At 43.9% G+C, this 24,405-nt stretch overlaps 1 protein-coding gene across 1 annotated transcript; it reads right to left on the reverse strand.

Moving 5' to 3' along the window:
- Positions 1-10,512: 10,512 nt before the first annotated feature.
- Positions 10,513-24,220, reverse strand: LOC115434708 (translin-associated protein X-like). The gene is made up of 6 exons (XM_030156793.1): positions 23,700-24,220; positions 22,690-22,773; positions 22,499-22,613; positions 22,166-22,296; positions 13,941-14,062; positions 10,513-11,398 (listed from the first exon to the last, which is right to left on the reverse strand). Exons 1-6 carry the CDS (start codon positions 23,713-23,715, stop codon positions 11,021-11,023), a joined length of 846 nt encoding a protein of 281 aa, XP_030012653.1. The 5' UTR covers positions 23,716-24,220; the 3' UTR covers positions 10,513-11,020.
- Positions 24,221-24,405: the final 185 nt, after the last annotated feature.

The raw sequence follows: 24,405 nt of genomic DNA on the forward strand, positions 1-24,405 counted from the left end.
TTGGTTAGAGGGGCTGTTTGGTTAGAGGGGCTGTTTGGTTAGAGGGGCTGTTGTTTGGTTAGAGGGGCTGATGTTTGGTTAGAGGGGCTGTTGTTTGGTTAGAGGGGCTGATGTTTGGTTGGTGGGGCTGTTGTTTGGTTAGAGGGGCGTTTGTTTGGTTAGAGGGGCTGTTGTTTGGTTGGTGGGGCTGTTGTTTGGTTGGTGGGGCTGTTGTTTGGTTGGTGGGCCTGTTGTTCGGTTGGTGGGGCTGTTGTTTGGTTAGAGGGGCTGTTGTTTGGTTAGAGGGGCTTTTGTTTGGTTGGTGGGGCTGTTGTTTGGTTGGTGGGGCTGTTGTTTGGTTGGTGGGCCTGTTGTTTGGTTAGAGGGGCTGTTGTTTGGTTGGTGGGGCTGTTGTTTGGTTAGAGGGGCTGTTGTTTGGTTAGAGGGGCTGTTGTTTGGTTAGAGGGGCTGTTGTTTGGTTGTTGGGGCTGTTGTTTGGTCGTTGGGGCTGTTGTTTGGTTGGTGGGGCTGTTGTTTGGTTAGAGGGGCTGTTGTTTGGTTAGAGGGGCTGTTGTTTGGTTGGTGGGGCTGTTGTTTGGTTAGAGGGGCTGTTGTTTGGTTGGTGGGGCTGTTGTTTGGTTAGAGGGGCTGTTGTTTGGTTAGAGGGGCTGTTGTTTGGTTGGTGGGGCTGTTGTTTGGTTAGAGGGGCTGTTGTTTGGTTGGTGGGGCTGTTGTTTGGTTGGTGGGGCTGTTGTTTGGTTAGAGGGGCTGTTGTTTGGTTGGTGGGGCTGTTGTTTGGTTAGAGGGGCTGTTGTTTGGTTAGAGGGGCTGTTGTTTGGTTAGAGGGGCTGTTGTTTGGTTAGAGGGGCTGTTGTTTGGTTGGTGGGGCTGTTGTTTGGTTAGAGGGGCTGTTGTTTGGTTAGAGGGGCTGTTGTTTGGTTGGTGGGGCTGTTGTTTGGTTAGAGGGGCTGTTGTTTGGTTAGAGGGGCTGTTGTTTGGTTGTTGGGGCTGTTGTTTGGTCGTTGGGGCTGTTGTTTGGTTGGTGGGGCTGTTGTTTGGTTAGAGGGGCTGATGTTTGGTTAGAGGGGCTGTTGTTTGGTTGTTGGGGCTGTTGTTTGGTCGTTGGGGCTGTTGTTTGGTTGGTGGGGCTGTTGTTTGGTTAGAGGGGCTGTTGTTTGGTTAGAGGGGCTGTTGTTTGGTTGGTGGGGCTGTTGTTTGGTTAGAGGGGCTGTTGTTTGGTTGGTGGGGCTGTTGTTTGGTTAGAGGGGCTGTTGTTTGGTTAGAGGGGCTGTTGTTTGGTTGGTGGGGCTGTTGTTTGGTTAGAGGGGCTGTTGTTTGGTTGGTGGGGCTGTTGTTTGGTTGGTGGGGCTGTTGTTTGGTTAGAGGGGCTGTTGTTTGGTTGGTGGGGCTGTTGTTTGGTTAGAGGGGCTGTTGTTTGGTTAGAGGGGCTGTTGTTTGGTTAGAGGGGCTGTTGTTTGGTTAGAGGGGCTGTTGTTTGGTTGGTGGGGCTGTTGTTTGGTTAGAGGGGCTGTTGTTTGGTTAGAGGGGCTGTTGTTTGGTTGGTGGGGGTGTTGTTTGGTTAGAGGGGCTGTTGTTTGGTTAGAGGGGCTGATGTTTGGTTGGTGGGGCTGTTGTTTGGTTAGAGGGGCTGTTTGGTTAGAGGGGCTGTTTGGTTAGAGGGGCTGTTGTTTGGTTAGAGGGGCTGATGTTTGGTTAGAGGGGCTGTTGTTTGGTTAGAGGGGCTGATGTTTGGTTGGTGGGGCTGTTGTTTGGTTAGAGGGGCGTTTGTTTGGTTAGAGGGGCTGTTGTTTGTTTGGTGGGGCTGTTGTTTTGTTAGAGGGGCTGTTGTTTGGTTGGTGGGGCTGTTGTTTGGTTGGTGGGCCTGTTGTTCGGTTGGTGGGGCTGTTGTTTGGTTAGAGGGGCTGTTGTTTGGTTAGAGGGGCTTTTGTTTGGTTGGTGGGGCTGTTGTTTGGTTAGAGGGGCTGTTGTTTGGTTGGTGGGCCTGTTGTTTGGTTAGAGGGGCTGTTGTTTGGTTAGAGGGGCTGTTGTTTGGTTGGTGGGGCTGTTGTTTGGTTAGAGGGGCTGTTGTTTGGTTGGTGGGGCTGTTGTTTGGTTAGAGGGGCTGTTGTTTGGTTAGAGGGGCTGTTGTTTGGTTGGTGGGGCTGTTGTTTGGTTAGAGGGGCTGTTGTTTGGTTGGTGGGGCTGTTGTTTGGTTGGTGGGGCTGTTGTTTGGTTAGAGGGGCTGTTGTTTGGTTGGTGGGGCTGTTGTTTGGTTAGAGGGGCTGTTGTTTGGTTAGAGGGGCTGTTGTTTGGTTAGAGGGGCTGTTGTTTGGTTAGAGGGGCTGTTGTTTGGTTGGTGGGGCTGTTGTTTGGTTAGAGGGGCTGTTGTTTGGTTAGAGGGGCTGTTGTTTGGTTGGTGGGGCTGTTGTTTGGTTAGAGGGGCTGTTGTTTGGTTAGAGGGGCTGTTGTTTGGTTAGAGGGGCTGATGTTTGGTTGGTGGGGCTGTTGTTTGGTTAGAGGGGCTGTTTGGTTAGAGGGGCTGTTTGGTTAGAGGGGCTGTTGTTTGGTTAGAGGGGCTGATGTTTGGTTAGAGGGGCTGTTGTTTGGTTAGAGGGGCTGTTGTTTGGTTGGTGGGGCTGTTGTTTGGTTAGAGGGGCGTTTGTTTGGTTAGAGGGGCTGTTGTTTGTTTGGCGGGGCTGTTGTTTTGTTAGAGGGGCTGTTGTTTGGTTGGTGGGGCTGTTGTTTGGTTGGTGGGCCTGTTGTTCGGTTGGTGGGGCTGTTGTTTGGTTAGAGGGGCTGTTGTTTGGTTAGAGGGGCTTTTGTTTGGTTGGTGGGGCTGTTGTTTGGTTAGAGGGGCTGTTGTTTGGTTGGTGGGCCTGTTGTTTGGTTGGTGGGCCTGTTGTTTGGTTAGAGGGGCTGTTGTTTGGTTAGAGGGGCTGATGTTTGGTTAGAGGGGCTGTTGTTTGGTTGTTGGGGCTGTTGTTTGGTCGTTGGGGCTGTTGTTTGGTTGGTGGGGCTGTTGTTTGGTTAGAGGGGCTGTTGTTTGGTTAGAGGGGCTGTTGTTTGGTTGGTGGGGCTGTTGTTTGGTTAGAGGGGCTGTTGTTTGGTTGGTGGGGCTGTTGTTTGGTTAGAGGGGCTGTTGTTTGGTTAGAGGGGCTGTTGTTTGGTTGGTGGGGCTGTTGTTTGGTTAGAGGGGCTGTTGTTTGGTTGGTGGGGCTGTTGTTTGGTTGGTGGGGCTGTTGTTTGGTTGGTGGGGCTGTTGTTTGGTTAGAGGGGCTGTTGTTTGGTTGGTGGGGCTGTTGTTTGGTTAGAGGGGCTGTTGTTTGGTTAGAGGGGCTGTTGTTTGGTTAGAGGGGCTGTTGTTTGGTTAGAGGGGCTGTTGTTTGGTTGGTGGGGCTGTTGTTTGGTTAGAGGGGCTGTTGTTTGGTTAGAGGGGCTGTTGTTTGGTTGGTGGGGCTGTTGTTTGGTTAGAGGGGCTGTTGTTTGGTTGGTGGGGCTGTTGTTTGGTTGGTGGGGCTGTTGTTTGGTTAGAGGGGCTGTTGTTTGGTTAGAGGGGCTGTTGTTTGGTTGGTGGGGCTGTTGTTTGGTTAGAGGGGCTGTTGTTTGGTTGGTGGGGCTGTTGTTTGATTAGAGGGGCTGTTGTTTGGTTGGAGGGGCTGTTGTTTGGTTGTTGGGGCTGTTGTTTGGTCGTTGGGGCTGTTGTTTGGTTGGTGGGGCTGTTGTTTGGTTAGAGGGGCTGTTGTTTGGTTAGAGGGGCTGTTGTTTGGTTGGTGGGGCTGTTGTTTGGTTGGTGGGCCTGTTGTTTGGTTAGAGGGGCTGTTGTTTGGTTAGAGGGGCTGATGTTTGGTTAGAGGGGCTGTTGTTTGGTTAGAGGGGCTGATGTTTGGTTAGAGGGGCTGTTGTTTGGTTGGTGGGCCTGTTGTTTGGTTAGAGGGGCTGTTGTTTGGTTAGAGGGGCTGATGTTTGGTTAGAGGGGCTGTTGTTTGGTTAGAGGGGCTGATGTTTGGTTGGTGGGGCTGTTGTTTGGTTAGAGGGGCTGTTGTTTGGCTAGAGGGGCTGTTGTTTGGTTAGAGGGGCTGTTGTTTGGTTGGTGGGGCTGTTGTTTGGTTAGAGGGGCTGTTGTTTGGTTAGAGGGGCTGTTGTTTGGTTGGTGGGGCTGTTGTTTGGTTAGAGGGGCTTTTGTTTGGTTAGAGGGGCTGTTGTTTGGTTGGTGGGGCTGTTGTTTGGTTGTTGGGGCTGTTGTTTGGTTGGTGGGCCTGTTGTTTGGTTAGAGGGGCTGTTGTTTGGTTGGTGGGGCTGTTGTTTGGTTAGAGGGGCTGTTGTTTGGTTAGAGGGGCTGTTGTTTGGTTAGAGGGGCTGATGTTTGGTTGGTGGGGCTGTTGTTTGGTTAGAGGGGCTGTTTGGTTAGAGGGGCTGTTTGGTTAGAGGGGCTGTTGTTTGGTTAGAGGGGCTGATGTTTGGTTAGAGGGGCTGTTGTTTGGTTAGAGGGGCTGATGTTTGGTTGGTGGGGCTGTTGTTTGGTTAGAGGGGCGTTTGTTTGGTTAGAGGGGCTGTTGTTTGTTTGGTGGGGCTGTTGTTTTGTTAGAGGGGCTGTTGTTTGGTTGGTGGGGCTGTTGTTTGGTTGGTGGGGCTGTTGTTTGGTTGGTGGGCCTGTTGTTCGGTTGGTGGGGCTGTTGTTTGGTTAGAGGGGCTGTTGTTTGGTTAGAGGGGCTTTTGTTTGGTTGGTGGGGCTGTTGTTTGGTTAGAGGGGCTGTTGTTTGGTTGGTGGGCCTGTTGTTTGGTTAGAGGGGCTGTTGTTTGGTTGGTGGGGCTGTTGTTTGGTTGGTGGGGCTGTTGTTTGGTTGGTGGGCCTGTTGTTTGGTTAGAGGGGCTGTTGTTTGGTTAGAGGGGCTGATGTTTGGTTAGAGGGGCTGTTGTTTGGTTAGAGGGGCTGATGTTTGGTTAGAGGGGCTGTTGTTTGGTTGGTGGGGCTGTTGTTTGGTTGGTGGGGCTGTTGTTTGGTTGGTGGGGCTGTTGTTTGGTTGGTGGGGCTGTTGTTTGGTTGGTGGGCCTGTTGTTTGGTTAGAGGGGCTGTTGTTTGGTTGGTGGGGCTGTTGTTTGGTTAGAGGGGCTGTTGTTTGGTTGGTGGGGCTGTTGTTTGGTTAGAGGGGCTGTTGTTTGGTTAGAGGGGCTGTTGTTTGGTTGGTGCGGCTGTTGTTTGGTTAGAGGGGCTGTAGTTTGGTTGGTGGGGCTGTTGTTTGGTTGGTGGGGCTGTTGTTTGGTTGGTGGGCCTGTTGTTCGGTTGGTGGGGCTTTTGTTTGGTTAGAGGGGCTGTTGTTTGGTTAGAGGGGCTGTTGTTTGGTTGGTGGGGCTGTTGTTTGGTTGGTGGGGCTGTTGTTTGGTTAGAGGGGCTGTTGTTTGGTTGGTGGGGCTGTTGTTTGGTTGGTGGGGCTGTTGTTTGGTTGGAGGGGCTGTTGTTTGGTTGTTGGGGCTGTTGTTTGGTCGTTGGGGCTGTTGTTTGGTTGGTGGGGCTGTTGTTTGGTTAGAGGGGCTGTTGTTTGGTTGGTGGGGCTGTTGTTTCGTTGGTGGGCCTGTTGTTTGGTTAGAGGGGCTGATGTTTGGTTAGAGGGGCTGTTGTTTGGTTAGAGGGGCTGTTGTTTGGTTGGTGGGGCTGTTGTTTGGTTGGTGGGCCTGTTGTTTGGTTAGAGGGGCTGTTGTTTGGTTAGAGGGGCTGATGTTTGGTTAGAGGGGCTGTTGTTTGGTTAGAGGGGCTGTTGTTTGGTTGGTGGGCCTGTTGTTTGGTTAGAGGGGCTGTTGTTTGGTTGGTGGGGCTGTTGTTTGGTTAGAGGGGCTGTTGTTTGGTTGGTGGGGCTGTTGTTTGGTTGGTGGGGCTGTTGTTTGGTTAGAGGGGCTGTTGTTTGGTTGGTGGGGCTGTTGTTAGGTTGGTGGGGCGTTTGTTTGGTTAGAGGGGCTGTTGTTTGGTTAGAGGGGCTGTTGTTTGGTTGGTGGGGCTTTTGTTTGGTTAGAGGGGCTGTTGTTTGGTTGGTGGGCCTGTTGTTTGGTTGGTGGGGCTGTTGTTTGGTTAGAGGGGCTGTTGTTTGGTTGGTGGGCCTGTTGTTTGGTTGGTGGGGCTGATGTTTGGTTAGAGGGGCTGATGTTTGGTTGGTGGGGCTGTTGTTTGGTTAGAGGGGCTGTTGTTTGGTTAGAGGGGCTGTTGTTTGGTTGGTGGAGCTGTTGTTTGGTTGGTGGGGCTGTTGTTTGGTTGGTGGGCCTGTTGTTTGGTTGGTGGGGCTGTTGTTTGGTTGGTGGGGCTGTTTTTTGGTTGGTGGGGCTGTTTTTTGGTTAGAGGGGCTGTTGTTTGGTTGGTGGGGCTGTTGTTTGGTTAGAGGGGCTGTTGTTTGGTTGGAGGGGCTGTTGTTTGGTTGGTGGGCCTGTTGTTTGGTTAGAGGGGCTGTTGTTTGGTTGGAGGGGCTGTTGTTTGGTTAGAGGGGCTGTTATTTGGTTGGAGGGGCTGTTGTTTGGTTAGAGGGGCTGTTGTTTGGTTGGAGGGGCTGTTGTTTGGTTAGAGGGGCTGTTGTTTGGTTGGAGGGGCTGTTGTTTGGTTAGAGGGGCTGTTGTTTGGTTGGAGGGGCTGTTGTTTGGTTGGTGGGGCTGTTGTTTGGTTAGAGGGGCTGTTGTTTGGTTGGTGGGCCTGTTGTTTGGTTGGTGGGGCTGATGTTTGGTTAGAGGGGCTGATGTTTGGTTGGTGGGGCTGTTGTTTGGTTAGAGGGGCTGTTGTTTGGTTGGTGGAGCTGTTGTTTGGTTGGTGGGGCTGTTGTTTGGTTGGTGGGCCTGTTGTTTGGTTGGTGGGGCTGTTGTTTGGTTGGTGGGGCTGTTTTTTGGTTGGTGGGGCTGTTTTTTGGTTAGAGGGGCTGTTGTTTGGTTGGTGGGGCTGTTGTTTGGTTAGAGGGGCTGTTGTTTGGTTGGAGGGGCTGTTGTTTGGTTGGTGGGCCTGTTGTTTGGTTAGAGGGGCTGTTGTTTGGTTGGAGGGGCTGTTGTTTGGTTAGAGGGGCTGTTATTTGGTTGGAGGGGCTGTTGTTTGGTTAGAGGGGCTGTTGTTTGGTTGGAGGGGCTGTTGTTTGGTTAGAGGGGCTGTTGTTTGGTTGGAGGGGCTGTTGTTTGGTTAGAGGGGCTGTTGTTTGGTTGGAGGGGCTGTTGTTTGGTTAGAGGGGCTGTTGTTTGGTTAGAGGGGCTGTTGTTTGGTTGGAGGGGCAGTTGTTTGCTTAGAGGGGCTGTTGTTTGGTTGGAGGAGCTGTTGTTTGGTTAGAGGGGCTGTTGTTTGGTTGGTGGGGCTGTTGTTTGGTTGGTGGGGCTGTTGTTTGGTTGTTGGGGCTGTTGTTTGGTTGGTGGGGCTGATGTTTGGTTGGTGGGGCTGTTGTTTGGTTGGAGGGGCTGTTTGGTTAGAGGGGCTGTTTGGTTAGAGGGGCTGTTGTTTTGTTGGTGGGGCTGTTGTTTGGTTAGAGGGGCTGATGTTTGGTTGGTGGGGCTGTTGTTTGGTTGGAGGGGCTGTTTGGTTAGAGGGGCTGTTGTTTGGTTAGAGGGGCTGTTGTTTGGTTAGAGGGGCTGTTGTTTGTTTGGTGGGGCTGTTGTTTGGTTAGAGGGGCTGTTGTTTGGTTAGAGGGGCTGTTGTTTGTTTGGTGGGGCTGTTGTTTTTTTAGAGGGGCTGTTGTTTGGTTGGTGGGGCTGTTGTTTGGTTGGTGGGCCTGTTGTTCGTTGGTGGGGCTGTTGTTCGGTTAGAGGGGCTGTTGTTTGGTTAGAGGGGCTGTTGTTTGGTTGGTGGGGCTGTTGTTTGGTTAGAGGGGCTGTTGTTTGGTTGGTGGGGCTGTTGTTTGGTTAGTGGGGCTGTTGTTTGGTTGGTGGGGCTGTTGTTTGGTTAGAGGGGCTGTTGTTTGGTTAGAGGGGCTGATGTTTGGTTAGTGGGGCTGTTGTTTGGTTGGTGGGGCTGTTGTTTGGTTAGAGGGGCTGTTGTTTGGTTAGAGGGGCTGATGTTTGGTTAGAGGGGCTTTTGTTTGGTTAGAGGGGCTGTTGTTTGTTTGGTGGGGCTGTTGTTTTGTTAGAGGGGCTGTTGTTTGGTTGGTGGGCCTGTTGTTCGGTTGGTGGGGCTGTTGTTTGGTTAGAGGGGCTGTTGTTTGGTTAGAGGGGCTGTTGTTCGGTTGGTGGGGCTGTTGTTTGGTTAGAGGGGCTGTTGTTTGGTTGGTGGGGCTGTTGTTTGGTTAGTGGGGCTGTTGTTTGGTTGGTGGGGCTGTTGTTTGGTTAGAGGGGCTTTTGTTTGGTTGGTGGGGCTGTTGTTTGGTTGGTGGGCCTGTTGTTTGGTTAGAGGGGCTGTTTGGTTAGAGGGGCTGATGTTTGGTTGGTGGGGCTGTTGTTTGGTTAGAGGGGCTGTTGTTTGGTTAGAGGGGCTGTTGTTTGGTTGGTGGGGCTGTTGTTTGGTTAGAGGGGCTGTTGTTTGGTTAGAGGGGCTGTTGTTTGGTTGGTGGGGCTGTTGTTTGGTTAGAGGGGCTGTTGTTTGGTTGGTGGGGCTGTTGTTTGGTTAGTGGGGCTGTTGTTTGGTTGGTGGGGCTGTTGTTTGGTTAGAGGGGCTGTTGTTTGGTTGGTGGGGCTGTTGTTTGGTTGGTGGGCCTGTTGTTTGGTTAGAGGGGCTGTTGTTTGGTTAGAGGGGCTGTTGTTTGGTTGGTGGGGCTGTTTGGTTAGAGGGGCTGTTGTTTGGTTAGAGGGGCTGTTGTTTGGTTGGTGGGGCTGTTGTTTGGTTAGAGGGGCTGATGTTTGGTTGGTGGGGCTGTTGTTTGGTTGGTGGGCCTGTTGTTTGGTTAGAGGGGCTGTTGTTTGGTTGGTGGGGCTGTTTGGTTAGAGGGGCTGTTGTTTGGTTAGAGGGGCTGTTGTTTGGTTGGTGGGGCTGTTGTTTGGTTAGAGGGGCTGATGTTTGGTTAGAGGGGCTGTTTGGTTAGAGGGGCTGTTGTTTGGTTAGAGGGGCTGTTGTTTGGTTGGTGGGCCTGTTGTTTGGTTAGAGGGGCTGTTGTTTGGTTGGTGGGGCTGTTGTTTGGTTGGTGGGCCTGTTGTTTGGTTAGAGGGGCTGTTGTTTGGTTAGAGGGGCTGTTGTTTGGTTAGAGGGGCTGATGTTTGGTTAGAGGGGTGTTGTTTGGTTGGTGGGGCTGTTGTTTGGTTAGAGGGGCTGTTGTTTGGTTGGTGGGCCTGTTGTTTGGTTAGAGGGGCTGTTGTTTGGTTAGAGGGGCTGTTGTTTTGTTGGTGGGCCTGTTGTTTGGTTAGAGGGGCTGTTGTTTGGTTAGAGGGGCTGTTGTTTGGTTGGTGGGGCTGTTGTTTGGTTAGAGGGGCTGTTGTTTGGTTAGAGGGGCTGTTGTTTGGTTAGAGGGGCTGATGTTTGGTTAGAGGGGCTGTTGTTTGGTTAGAGGGGCTGTTGTTTGGTTAGAGGGGCTGTTGTTTGGTTAGAGGGGCTGTTGTTTGGTTGGTGGGGCTGATGTTTGGTTAGAGGGGCTGTTGTTTGGTTAGAGGGGCTGTTGTTTGGTTAGAGGGGCTGATGTTTGGTTAGAGGGGCTGTTGTTTGGTTAGAGGGGCTGTTGTTTGGTTAGAGGGGCTGTTGTTTGGTTAGAGGGGCTGTTGTTTGGTTAGAGGGGCTGTTGCAGCTGATGGCCTCACCTGAGGTGATCAGAGCACAATAGAGGACGGATGTAAAAACACACACTCAGATATTATCAACGCAAGGAATCATGGGAGATTTGGCACAAAACCTTTATTCAAGAAAACAACTGGAGTCATCAGATGAAAATCAGAGAAAAGACACAGAGCCGTTGCCAACGGCAACAGAACAAATGGAACATATGTAAACTAAAATGGACCGCCATCTGGAGGAGGAATACAACCAGGACCAGGACTAGAACCAGGACTAGAACCAGAACTAGAACCAGGACTAGAACCAGGACCAGTACTAGAACCAGAACTAGAACCAGGACCAGAACTAGAACCAGGACCAGTACTAGAACCAGGACCAGGACTAGAACCAGAACCAGAACCAGGACTAGAACCAGGACCAGGACTAGAACCAGAACTAGAACCAGGACCAGAACTAGAACCAGGACCAGTACTAGAACCAGGACCAGGACTAGAACCAGAACTAGAACCAGGACCAGGACTAGAACCAGAACCAGAACCAGGACTAGAACCAGGACCAGTACTAGAACCAGAACCAGCTCAATGAAAGGAAAAAAACACAAGGAGAAAAAACTTAACATCAGTGTTTAAGGAGGAACAAAGTGAACATTCGCAGATGAAACACATCCTGGTTTTATGGTTTGGTTCATGTTTTTCTATCATCAGAAAATTCAGTTTAGATTTGATCAGATTAAAATGTAGAAGAAAAACTGATGATCTGATTAACGAGTAAATTTTTGAAGAAAAAAATGAAACATTTACAAGAAAAAAAATGTAGTTTCTGTCAGTAACGTGAATATTCGGAGATAAAACTTGTTTCTAAACTCAAACTGCAGGTTTTTTTTTTTTTTAATGAATAATCCTTTTTTCTTTAACAGTAAATTTAAGACTGAATGACACTAATATCAGCTCAGTTTTGACTTTTTTCTTGTAAAATTAAATGACCTCAGTAAACATATATTCCAGTAGAATTATGACTTTAATCTCAGATATTCAGAGCTGCTTCACTGAAATATTTCACCAAAAAATTCAGATTAACGTCATAATTTATAGAAAAAACCATGAATATTCTATGAGACTAACATCAGAAAACAGAACCATGGAAGTGAATTTATAGCAGAGGTTTTCAGACTGATCTCAGGTCAGTCTCAGTCATTTTTGCCGCAGATTCTCATAAACGTCCGTCTTTAACTTCACAGAATATTCACATATGATCTTGACTCTGGATGTTTTACTCCATTTTTTTTCTCTTCAATGGTCCTGATTGGCTGTCGTCCGACCCGGCGCTCCGCCCACAGAGACCCGGTTCCAGTGTCAGTACAGAGGGCGTAACCCAGGGTGATCCTGGAGTGGGCGGGACCTACACCACTCCCTCGTCGGGGTCGATGAGCGTCGTCCGACTGGAGAAGACGTCGGCCAACATGTGTTTGGGGATCTCGGAGCCGCGGACGCGCAGGGTGTAGCAGGCGTCCTCCACTTTGCCCAGACTCTGACGGAGCGTGTGCAGCTTCTTGGAGACCTCGTACGGACCCGTGTTCCCGATGTACGAGAAGCCGTCGTGGATCTGCCGCAGGAACTGGCTGAGGCGGAACGGCGTGTTGATGTCGCCGTTGCCCACGCTGCTGATGCACATCCTCATCAGCTCCCCGGTGAGGTCGGCCACGCCCAGCAGGTAGTCTGAGGGCGTCACCTGGAAGGTCAGCACCTGGGCACTGAGAGGCGGGGCTTCACACGAACCCTGGACCAGAGGTAAACCACCAGAGGACAGACCGCATGAGTAAAACCAGCCCACCTGCCTGGACCAGGTCGACTTACAATAATCTGTTTCTACCTGTGTCTGGAAACGAGCCAATCACAAAACCAAATACACTAAAATGTACTAAAGTCACTGAAATACACAAGGAAACATGCTAAAATACACTAAAATGTACTAAAGTGCACTGAAATACACAAGGACACATGCTAAAATACACTAAAATGTACTAAAGTGCACTGAAATACATAAGGACACATGCTAAAATACACTAAAATGTACTAAAGTGCACTGAAATACACAAGGACACATGCTAAAATACACCAAAATGTACTAAAGTGCACTGAAATACACAAGGACACATGCTAAAATACACTAAAATGTACTAAAGTGCACTGAAATACACAAGGACACATGCTAAAATACACTAAAATGTACTAAAATACACTGAAATACAAAAGGACACATGCTAAAATACACTAAAATGTACTAAAGTGCACTGAAATACACAAGGACACATGCTAAAATACACTAAAATGTACTAAAGTGCACTGAAATACACAAGGACAGATGCTAAAATACACTAAAATGTACTAAAGTGCACTGAAATACACAAGGACACATGCTAAAATACACTAAAATGTACTAAAATGCACTGAAATACAAAAGGACACATGCTAAAATACACTAAAATGTAGTAAAGTGCACTGAAATACACAAGGAAACATGCTAAAATACACTAAAATGTACTAAAGTCCACTGAAATACACAAGGACACATGCTAAAATACACTAAAATGTACTAAAGTGCACTGAAATACACAAGGACAGATGCTAAAATACACTAAAATGTACTAAAGTGCATTGAAATACACAAGGACACATGCTAAAATACGCTAAAATGTACTAAAATACACTGAAATACAAAAGGACACATGCTAAAATACACTAAAATGTAGTACACTGAAATACACAAGGAAACATGCTAAAATACTGTAAAAAAAATACATTAAAATATTCTAAAATACACTAAAGTGCACTGTAATACACAAGAAAATACACTAAATTACTTCAAAAAATACATTAAAATATCCTAAAATACACTAAAGTGCACTGTAATACACAAGAAAATACACTAAAATACTTTTAAAAAAATACATTAAAATATCCTAAAATACACTAAAATGTACTCAAGTGCACTGAAATAAACAAGAAAGCATGCTAAAATACACAAAAATACTTTAAAAAAATACATTAAAATATCCTAAAATACATTAAAATGTACTAAAGTGCACTGAAATACACAAAGAAACATGCTAAAATACTTAAAAAATGTATGCTAAAATATAACAAAATATCCTAAAATACACTAAAATGTACTAAAGTGCACTGAAATACACAAGGAAACATGCTAAAATACTTAAAAAAAATAAAACAACACACATTAACATATCCTAAAATACACTAAAGTGCATTGTAATACACAAGACAATACACTAAAATACTTCAAAAAATACATTAAAATATCCTAAAATACACTAAAATGTTTTCAAGTCCACTGAAATACAAAAGAAAATTTGCTAAAATACACTAAAATACTTTTAAAAATACACTAAAATACAATAAAATGCATAAAAATGCACTTAAATACACAAAAATATCCTAAAATACAGTAAAATGTTCTAAAATGCACTGAAATACACAAGGAAATATCCTAAAATACATAAAAAATACAATAAAATATGCTAAAATACAATAAAATGAACAAAAAATACATTTAAATGCACAAAAATATCCTAAAATACACAAAATGTACTAAAATGAGCCAAAGTACAAAACAAATATGCTAAAATAGACTAAAATACACCAAAAATATGATAAAATATACAAAAAATATGATAAAATATATATTAAAAAATGCGCTAAAATACATAAAGGATCCAATCCGGCCCAAAGTGCTAAAATGACACTGTATACGTTAAACATAAAAGGAGTCAAACTGGTTTTAGTTCAGGGCCCACAAACACCCCAGTGTGATATTAGATGAAATAAAAGCATAAATATTAACCTATAAATAATGATGACGCCCAATTTTCTTCTTGATTCAATGTGAAAAAAGTAAAATTAAATGACACAAATATTTGCATGTACAAACTATCCTTTAACAGTAAAATGTGACTAAACTGAACTGTCTTCATATAAATCAGTGTAATTTTACTAATATTCTGTCTGTTATTAAATGTTTGGTGTATTTGTGGATCCACTGGGTCTGTACATTCTGTTCATAATAAACCGAGACATAATATTGTTAAAATTACACTGATATTTCTTCAATAAGTTCAGGTTGTTCATGTTATTCACATTTTTTTCTAATTTAATGTTAGTTTTTTTCACACTAAAATAAAGACAAAAAGATGGTCTTACTCTTTCTAAGTCATCATGTCTATATTTGACTGGTCCGGTCCAGTCTGCCGGTCCTGGTCTAAGGCCCTGGTTCTGTTGGAAGTGTGGGTGTTGTGCAGACGTACCTTGTGCTCGTGCGTCTCCGTCCTCATGAACACCAGTCTGGCATTGATCTCCTCCAGGCTGATTAGGCTGTGGTGGCGGATGTAATGTTGGAAGGACACGGCCTCCACGTACTCCTGGATCCCTGAACCACAAAAAAAAAAAACCAAACACAACTCATCAGGAGTCAGAGACGGTCCGAGCTGGAGCCGAGGGGAACCTGGACTAGACCAAAGGAGTTAGAACCAGAACCAGAACCATAGACCCAAACCTGGACCTGAACAGACGTCAAACTCATGTTAGTTTGTGGTAAACCTGGTTTTTAAAGGGTTAAAATCTGACACTTACTGTGTATTTGGTATTTTTGTTAATGGCTAAAGTTGATGAAATGCAAAAAAAAAGGAAAAAAGTTCAAAACAAACGTATGAAAAACATTCTGACATAACGACGACACTGTGTAGATGATGAGCTGTAGGTGAGTAGAAGAGCGTCTGACACCACGGCGTTCATGAACACTGTTTCATATGACCAGCTGAGTCACTTTGTCAGGTTTTTCAGGAAACACAAAAAAACTTGATCAGAAAACGAGCATTTGATGATTTTTGGCAAAAAAGTCACTGTTGTCAATGAAGTTGACGAAATGAACCTTCACACAATCATAGATGTCAGCGTCGTATTTTCACGTCCAGCGCTTGTTTCATCTTTTATGGATCAGTTCAAACAACAGGATTTCATCAACTTTTACTCAGGATCAAGCTTTAGTTCAGTTTATTTTAGATTCTACATAAATTAACGAAACACAGAAAAAGTATTTAAAACTAGAAGCACTCGGAGAGCGCAGACCTCCGCCAAGGCTGATCAGTGGCCCCCCCCCGTGGGCCCCCCCACGCCAAGGAGGTTATGTTTTTGCCAGGGTTTGTTTGTCTGTCTGTCTGTCCGTTAGTGTGCAACATAACTCAAAAAGTTCTGGACAGATTTTGATGAAATTTTCTGGTCTGCCCCCCCCCCCCCCCCCCCCCCGATCACCACCAAAATTTAATCATTTCTTCCTTATCCCATTTCCAACAAACCCTGAAAATTTCATCAAAATCTGTCCATAACTTTTTCAGTTATGTTGCACACTAACGGACAGACAAACAAACAGACAGACAGACAAACAAACAAACCCTGGCACAAACATAACCTCCTTGGCGGAGGTAACTATTAAAGAGAATTGACTGAATGAGTTTATTACACGTCGCCTCAGTACATCTGATTAAAATCTAATATAATTAATCTGATCTAATCTAATCTAATCTGATCTGATCTAATGTGATCGAATCAAATCGAATCATTCATTCATTCATTTTCTGAACCCGCTTTATCCTCACTAGGGTCACGGGGGGTCACTTGGAGCCTATCCCAGCTACCTATGGGCGAAGGCGGGGTTCACCCTGGACATGCCTCCAGTTCATCGCAGGGCTGAACATATAAAGACAATCACTCTCACATTTACACCTATGGGCGATTTAGATTAACCAATTAACCTATCAGTGCATGTGTTTGGATGGTGGGAGGAGCCGGAGTACCCGGAGAGAACCCACGCAGACACGGGGAAAAAATGCAAACTCCACCCAGAAAGGTCCCACCCCCCATCGACTGGTGTTGGAATCAAACCCAGGACCTTGCTAATATACTAATACACTAATCTAATCTGATTTAATCTAATCTAATATAATCTGATCTGATCTAAAAGTAGTAGATCTTTCGGTTAAAATCAGACAAAAATAAAATAATAACTTTATTTGTATAGCACCTTTAAAAACAAAGATTACAAAGTGCTTTGACAGAGGGCACAACAGCAGGATACACGAAGCGAGTAAAAACACTAAAACAGAAGCAACACAATTAGAGAGATGTAAGAACAAGTTAATAATCAAACAGGATCAAATTTAAAAATTAAAATTAAAAATTAAGGTCAAAAAAGGGGACAGACATCACATAAAAGCAAGTCTATAAAAATGTGTTTTAAGAAGTAATTTAAAAGATGTTACTGATTCCGCAAGCCTTATCTCCTGGGGCAGGCTGTTCCAAAGTCGAGGGGCCCTGATGGAAAAGGCCCGGTCACCTTTTGATTTAAGCCTCGACTTTGGAACAGCCAGGAGCCCTCTGCCCCCCCGAGGATCTAAGGCTGCGTGCTGGCTCGTAGTCAACTAGCATTTCTTCTATATAACTTGGGGCCAGGCCCATTCGAGCTTTAAAAGTGATCAGTAAAATCTTAAAATCAATTCTAAAACACAGGGAGCCAGTGGAGGGATGCAAGGATAGGAGTGATATGATGTTGTCTGTTAAAACTACTGCTCATTTTCCTTTACAGATTAAATCAGGTTAAATTAAATCATCCATTAAAGGAGTCTTAACTGGTGATAATTATCAGTAAAGTCGTGGTTCTTCATTTTCATCTGACTTTGCGTCTTTTTTCCGTTTTTCTTCATTTATTGTCTATAACGCTCATCGTATCTGCTCGGTGACAGACGAAGGCGATACGTGGAATAAGGCGTGCTTCCTGTGGCGTCTTCTGATTGGCCGATGAGCCTCGTTTGTTTTCTGCTCCTGTGTAAACAATGAGCCAATAATGGCAGGACGGAAGGACTCTGCTGAGTTTACTTTAGGAGGCGTTCAAAGGCAGCGTCTCCTCCGTGAATGCGGACCAGGAGGCGGGAGGAGGTGGGAGGAGGACGGCGTCCACCTGCGTCTGAGGGTCAGCGCTGTCGGACGAGGACGGCGGCGAGAAGACGACAACGCGTGGACGAGGACGGTTCAGATCAGGATGTCACAGGGTTTGGATCTGAAGACCATGACTATCTATGACACTGAAAAGTCCAATGCACCTCAAACACAACAGTGATTTCACTTTCATTTGAATCAGTTTGGTTCATTTTGGATCATTTATGGACATTTCACTGAATATTGAATTCATTTACATTCATTTGTTGTTTGTTTTCTTTTATTTTTGTTCATTTTTCTTCATTTTACTGATTATTTGGGTCGTTCTCGTTCATTTGTTGTTTGTTTTCTTTTATTTTTGTTTATTTTTCTTCATTTTGTTGATTTTTTTGTTCATTTTTCTTCATTTTGTTGATTTTTTTGTTCATTTTTCTTCATTTTGTTGATTATTTTGGTTGTTTTCATTCATTTGTTGTTTGTTTTCTTTTATTTTTCTTCATTTTTCTTCACTTTGTTGATTATTTTGGTCATTTTCATTCATTTGTTGTTTGTTTTCTTTTATTTTTCTTCATTTTGTTGATTATTTTGTTCATTTTCCTTCATTTGTTTGTTTTCTTTTCTTTTTCTTCATTTTGTTGATTATTTTGTTCATTTTCATTAATTTGTTGCTTCTCTAACTTTACCCTGAAGTCTGTACAATATTTGTGTCATATTCAGTTCAATACTTTCTAAACATTGAAATAGCATAGTTTTCATCATAGATTTTATTATGTGGATTATTCATTTATGAATGTTTATATATTTTTATACAGACTAGTTTTATCTGTTTTTACTGAAACCAATGCATTGTCGCTTTGTTTTGCAGTGAATCTAAGATGTAATGTTTAAATGACAAAAAATGTGAACATTCACATTTTTAAAGGATAGTTTGTAGATGGAAACATTTTCATAAAGTAACTTGACTTTTTTCACTCTAAAACAGAAAAGATTGGAGTCGACATTATTTATAGGTTACGATGTTACTTCTTCTCCTGGTCTGACTCATTTTAGATCATATTGAGTCGAATGTTGAACCTGAACTAAATGAATTTAAATCAGTTTCTGACTTTGATCTCAGATGTTTGTTCAAATGTGTCCAATCCCAGTCAGATCCAGTGGTTCCCAGCCTTTTTTTTTTACTCCTGACCCCATTTTAACATCACAAATTTCTGGCGACCCCAGACAGTGAAAATGGAGATTTTTTTTTTTTTTTTTTGGGGGGGGGGGGATTAGTTTTTGATTCTGTAATAGTTTTCTATCCTATGTTTCAAATCCAGGTCAACTTTAGAGGACATTTAGTCTATATAATATATATTATTATGGACGGAGGCAGTAAAGCCAGGTATAGATTACTGCACAAAGGGAGAGTTGGATTTTCTTTGGTCAGGATATGTACAGTCACTCCATCTTGGATTTACAAGGCTGACAATTAAAGGTCCCGTATTATGCTATTTTTCAGTCACGTCATATAGGTCTCAGAAGCCCAAAAACATAGTATTTAAGTTTGTTCGCCCCAAAATCATCCTTTTTTTGGAGTTTCAGCGGTCGAAAAAGTCCCTCTCACCAGCCCTCCTCAGAACAGGCTGCTTCTGGGCCTGCTTCCGGGTACGCAAATGAACGCATCTGTCCACGCCCACTCCCCCTCCCCTCTCTGGGAGAGGACGCGGCTTCCGCTAGCGGTACTACGCGCTAATGTTGACTGTGAAGCCATGGCTCTCTCGTCTACAATACACATGTCTCAGACAGAACGTCTTTCCAAACACTGGCTTTCTTTGCCTTGAGGCGTGATTGAGCCCCGACGGAAAACGGCGGTGTTGTGTCGGGTTCGTGGACCTGACACAGAAAGACGCCTGCCGCCACTAATGCAGGCAGCTGCTAACAAGCTTGATGCTAACTCTACTGATGCCAACCACAAAAGGCCCGTGTTCAAAGTAGTTCTGTTGAATGTCTCTCGATATTATCAGCTCTTGCATGTCAACGGGGACGCAAACGTTAGCAGCAGTAACCGAGCTATGTTAGCTGCCATGCTAACGTTAGACGCACACATCAACAACCACCAGCTTATCCGTAATGTAGGGTTATGCAGTAAAGATACAAAAAAATGATCAGAACTTACATCTCCCACACTTGTACTTGGGTCACGAAGCGTTGGTACTGCGTCCTTCTTGATTCGGAGTCTTTGTGCTAAGCCAGAGCTGTATGGGCCCATGTTCGAAAAACACTCGTCCGTGAAATGCCGGGCACACACATACAAGCGTTTGGGAATGTTGTTTGGTCCATGACCATCACAGACAGAATCCAGCCACTTTTTACGGAGAGGCTCAGAAGTGGGGAGCAAAAATAAACTTTTGCGTTGGTGTGTGCAGCCAACAACACCACAACTTGCGTGTCTCGCCTTCGCCATGTTTGTTGCCTAAGAGGTACTTCGCCAGGGCGGGGCTCGCTTTGCCAGGGTGGGGGCACAGTCAGGGGGAGGAGTTAAATCCGCTTATGTCGTCATAAGCGGACCCAACTCAAACTCGGCTGTTTGAGCAGGCATTTTCACTAAATGTGGTGTAGCAAGGCAGGGAGGAAACAGACAGTTTTCAAATTTGAACCTCATAATGAGGCTACTGCAACACACACTACTGTAAGAAAACTGTCACAGAGTGAGATTTGCATAATACGGGACCTTTAATACTGAACAAACACGAACTGAAACTATGAATTCTGAAAGAGCTGCAGCATCTGAAACTGACCACAATGAACATTTGACAGAGAAACAGAACCACAGTGCTGCAGTTTCACAACCACAGTTTGTCTGAAATGGATTGGGATTGGCTCTGTACACTCAACACAGATGTTTTTTGGTAATTTTTTTTATCAATTACTTGAAATTCTAGAGGACCTCATTTGAATTCCACGCGACCCCACGTGGGGTCCTGACCCCAAGGTTGAAAAACCCTGCATTAGTCTGTCTGTGCCTCTGCACCTGAATCACTTCACAGTGAACACCTTCGGAGATGACTCCATCAGAAACACAGTCCACTTGTTTACAGAACAAACCCAAACATCATATTACCAAGTGCATTGTAGGAATGACGACCATGCGAAAGTGGTTTCTCACAGATTCTGGTAGAAAATTATCCAAATGGTTCTGAGGTAAACTTCAGTCCACCAGGGCTGTTTTATAGAATGAGTCTAGTCGGTGGATGGAGGTAAAGGACACATGTGGGTTCAACTTCACCAACAGACAAACTGAACCTGCAGGGAACTCATATTCCCACAATGCACTTTGTGACAAAATTTCCAAAAAGGCCTGAGTGATGTTTGGATTTGTTCTGTAAACAAGTAGACTGTGTTTATGATGGAGTCATGTATGAAGTTGTTCAGTGTGTAGGAAGTGATTCAGGTGCAGAAACACAGACAGACTAATGCACAGGTGTCAAACATGCGGCCCGGGGGCCAAAACTGGCCCACCAAAGGGTCCAATCCAGCTCATGGGATGAATGTGTGAAATGCAAAAATTATACTGAATATATTAACGATCAAGGATGTAAAAATCATTTTAGGTCAATTCAACCCAAAGTGGGTCAGAACCAGTAAAATACTATCATAATAACCTTTAAATAATGCAAAACACATTTTTTTCTCTTTTAGTGTAAAAAAAGTCAAATACACAAAAATGTTTACATTTAGACTAGCCCTTTTATAAAAAATGTGGACAACCAGAAAGGTCTTAAGAGAAGTATGTGGAATTTTAATAATATTCTAGCTGTTGTTTAAATGTTTGGTGCATTTGTGCACACTGTGATCTATAAATTATAATGTACATGTGTAAATGATAAACTGAGGCATAATATTGTTAAAATTACACTTATTTTTCTTTAGAATTTTCAGGTTATTCATATTTGTTCATGTTATATTTGAGTACAGTTTGTAGATGGTAAACATTTTCATTATGGAATTTGACTTTTTTTTCACTCAATAACAGAGAATACTTTAGAGTTTACATTATTTAGAAGTTTTTATCCTGTTATTTATATTATTTTACAGGTCCGGCCCACTTCAGATCATATTAGGCTGTATGTGGCCCCTGAACTAAAATGAGTCTGACACTGGACTAATGGATTAGAGATAATTAGGATCTGACTGGAGTTGGACACATTTGAACAAACATTTGGGATCAAAGGCAGGCGCTGCTTTAACGTCCCTGCTTTAAAAAGGTCCCGACATCACAAAAACACCAGACGGAGCCAGTCCAGAACTGGAGTCTTCAGGTCCAGCCGACAGCCTCAGAACTCAGACCCAAATCTAATAAAGCTGATAAAAATGAAGGGTCTAATTGGTGGGAACTGCCAGTGGTCACGTCGGAGGATGCAGTGGTGATTTCTGAGTGACCTCAATCTAAAAACGACTTCCACCAGATAACAGCGCTGCTTCGCTCCGCTAATGTTTCCCTCCGAGTCCGCAGACATTTGGACTACATTTAAGACTGATACCGACGCTGGGGGGAAACGCCGTTATCAGAGGGCGTGTCTGTCGGATCCAGGCTCGTATCGATGTCACGCTCTCACACAATCAGTCACCTCGCAATTACAGATAAGACGAGCAGAGCGAAAAGGACAAACAGCTCCGGCTGTTTGGAAAAACACACGCAGAGCTTTATTTACCTCTGAGACAAAGTCCAACGGCTCAGACGCATAGTTCCTGTTTATACAAAACACAGCAGAACTCCACCGATCACACTGAACATTAGACCATCACAAAAAACCAACAACAGCAGCAGTTTAAATAAAGGGTCTGGACAAGGGTATTATTTCAGTTTTCGTTATTTTAGGGATACTACAGAAAAAAAACACTAAATCTAAGTCTTTACTTGCATTTTTATACTAATTCAACTTTGTCTGAGCTGAAAATACAAACAAAATGATCAGTAATGCGTGTATTTTTTACAGAAATCACAATACTGTCTATAATAATAATAATTGCAGTGTGTTTTAGTTTCATTCTTCTAGTTTTACTGATGGAAATAGACAATGTAACATGTAATATTTATATACTGTATCTAGTTGTCAGTGTTTTTCAATTTTTCATGTATAAACACCGTAAAACAAACCAAAACAGAAACAAGAAAAGAGATATTTAAAAACTAATAAAAGCAGAAGAATATGGCAGTATTACACTTAGCAGATGGAGATAATATGAAAAAAAAACAAAACAAAACACTAAACCTCAATCTTTTCTTATGTTTTTGTATTTTTTTTTAATACTTATTCAAGTTTGTTTGAGCTGAAAATAGAAAGAAAATTATCAGTAATATGTGTATTTTAAACAGAAATTGGAATATTGTCTGTAGTAATAATCTGAGTGTGTTGTCGTTTCAGTCATTTATTGATGGAAATGAACAGCTGTCCCACTGTCACTGAATGAAACATCATCTTACATGAAAATGACCGAACCACAGTAAGTGTCATTACCTTCATTCAACTCTGTTTGTCCAGCAGGTGAAGGTTCGACTCACCTGGAGTGAACGCTCTGTGAAACTGGTGGATGTCTTCTCCTCTCAGCTCCTCAGCGATGAGACCGATCTTCTGCCTGACTCCGTCCAGCTTCACGTCTGCTTCGTTCAGGATGTCTTCAGCATCGGGGACGCTGACAACAGGTAAAAAAACAGAGTCAGAGTGAAGGACCCTCTATCTGCAGCATTTACAAAAAACATAGTTAATACACAACAGACAGAATGAGAGGAGAATCACATTTAAAAAAAAACACAAGTATTGAAACATTTAATAAAAAAGAAAAACGACCAAAAACACCTAACAGGACATGAACTCTTCCATAAAATGCTCCGTACCTGGTTACTCTGTGCAGAAGGAAAATGGTCCTTTTGCTTTCGATGGTGACGTCTCGACTGATCTTCACCAGACGCTCATATTTGTCATGTTTGGTGTCAAGTTCTTGCTGGAAAACTGGAAATAAAAAATCAGTTAAAGATGCTGAAAAGTGTTTCCCTTCCTCCCTTCCCTCTGCTGAGGATGCAGTTACCTTTAAAGGCAGCGATGACGGGTGAAGTCTGGCTCGCATCATGGTCCTGAACGGTGTCATGGTTCCTCCGAGAACCTCCGTCACCTGATGGAGGGTCAGACAGTGGTGTTAGAACTCACAACCTCGACTTCTGCAGTCACAGGGAAAACAACCTTACATATTTATGATCATATTTAGGTTCAAATATCTGATATGAAGTGGGTGAGATACTTTCACCAATACATATGGAAAAAAATCTATTCCTCATCCTTTCTTTAATTGTCCTCCTGTTGATTCTAATGTTGAACTGACAATTATTATAATAATCATTCATCATGACGAGTTTAAAACCACTAAAAAAGAAAATGTCTTTTACATAGCTTTCATCTCTCATATTGCACTAATTTCTTAAATTTTATTGTGATGCTGTGAAAATATGTGTAAAGCATTTCATCTAAATACATATAAATGGACATAAAAGCTCTCAATCAACAACATTCCTGCACTTTAGGTATATTTTCATAATGACAGTCAATTTAGATTGTTTTATTTTTGTTTTATGTTTTATAAGTGACTGGCAAACACAAATAACCACCTGGTTTCTCCTTCAGGAGCCTTGAAAATTGACATTTATTGAGATAATTGTCCATATGAGTTTTTATCTTCACACTTTTCATCAACGGCTTTCTTCAAAAGGTGAATCAGAGAAACGTGTTGACTAATCGATATTAACCCATTAACTTTGGAGGTAAAAGGTTTTCTTAGCTTGTAATGTCGCATTACACCTTATTCTGTTTATCTTGGTGTGTTTTGACGGTGAACTGTGGGAATAATTATGTGAAGCTTTCGTGCATCATTTTTAGCCCAAATAACGGAGGAAAAGGAGAGTGCAGGTTTGAAAAGAAGCCTAATAATGAACACATCTACCCGTCTGTTGATTCATGTGTAAACCATGCTGTGTTAATTAAAGTGGGTTAATGACATGCTAACATCTAAACAGACAACACCGGAGACTTCAGCACTGAACCTACCGTCTCGTCTATTCATGACTGATCTGAGGAGATGTCTTTAACCACCTTGAACTGTTTTAGACCTGGTTACGAGCAGCCGTTTGGTCAGTTAGTCAGTGTTGACATGAGCTCCGATGCTAGCCGGCTGGATAACGTCTGCAGACGCTAGCTTAGCTTAGCTCAATAGCTGTAGCTCGTCTAACACACAATGAACTACTAGGTTAACTGTAAATAGTCAACAAGGTGACAACAGTTGTATTTTTAGTGTCATGCATTAACGCAGGCTAACACTCGCCGCGTTTATTGCGCTGTTTAGTCGTAGAGGATGTTAGCACCATCTGAAGCTAATAGCCGCTGCTCTGCTACACAACACAGCGCGACAGGTCCGCCATTTTGGATTGGAAGCGGTTGTCAAAAAGAGCCGCAGATTCGACACTATTTCTAAACTCTCTGTTTGGACTCTTAGTCACTGCTCTTTAATCTGTAGTGATAACAAAAGAAAGATGTTTGTCTGCTCTGTGGTTAAACCATTGTGTATAAGCAGAGTTACATCTCCGCCATGTTGGACAGACAACTGGTGTCGAAAAAGCTTCGGAGGTTTGACGTTTTACTTGTTCACTCTTTGAGAATATAAAAGTGCATCATGGGATATGTAGTACAAGGTAAAAAGAATACAGATTTAGGTTTCTTTTAAAGAAAATGTAACTCATTTCTATTGGAAAGCACA

The sequence above is a fragment of the Sphaeramia orbicularis genome, chromosome 15, assembly GCF_902148855.1.
Source record: "Sphaeramia orbicularis chromosome 15, fSphaOr1.1, whole genome shotgun sequence".
Lineage (NCBI taxonomy): Eukaryota > Metazoa > Chordata > Actinopteri > Kurtiformes > Apogonidae > Sphaeramia > Sphaeramia orbicularis.

Bases quoted from the DNA above. Each gene is read 5' to 3' on its own strand.
- LOC115434708 (XM_030156793.1), bottom strand. The intron at 22,614-22,689 runs GTAACTGCATCC...TTTTATTTCCAG, and splicing joins CGTCATCGCTGCCTTTAAAG to TTTTCCAGCAAGAACTTGAC. The intron at 22,297-22,498 runs GTACGGAGCATT...ACCTGTTGTCAG, and splicing joins CTTCTGCACAGAGTAACCAG to CGTCCCCGATGCTGAAGACA.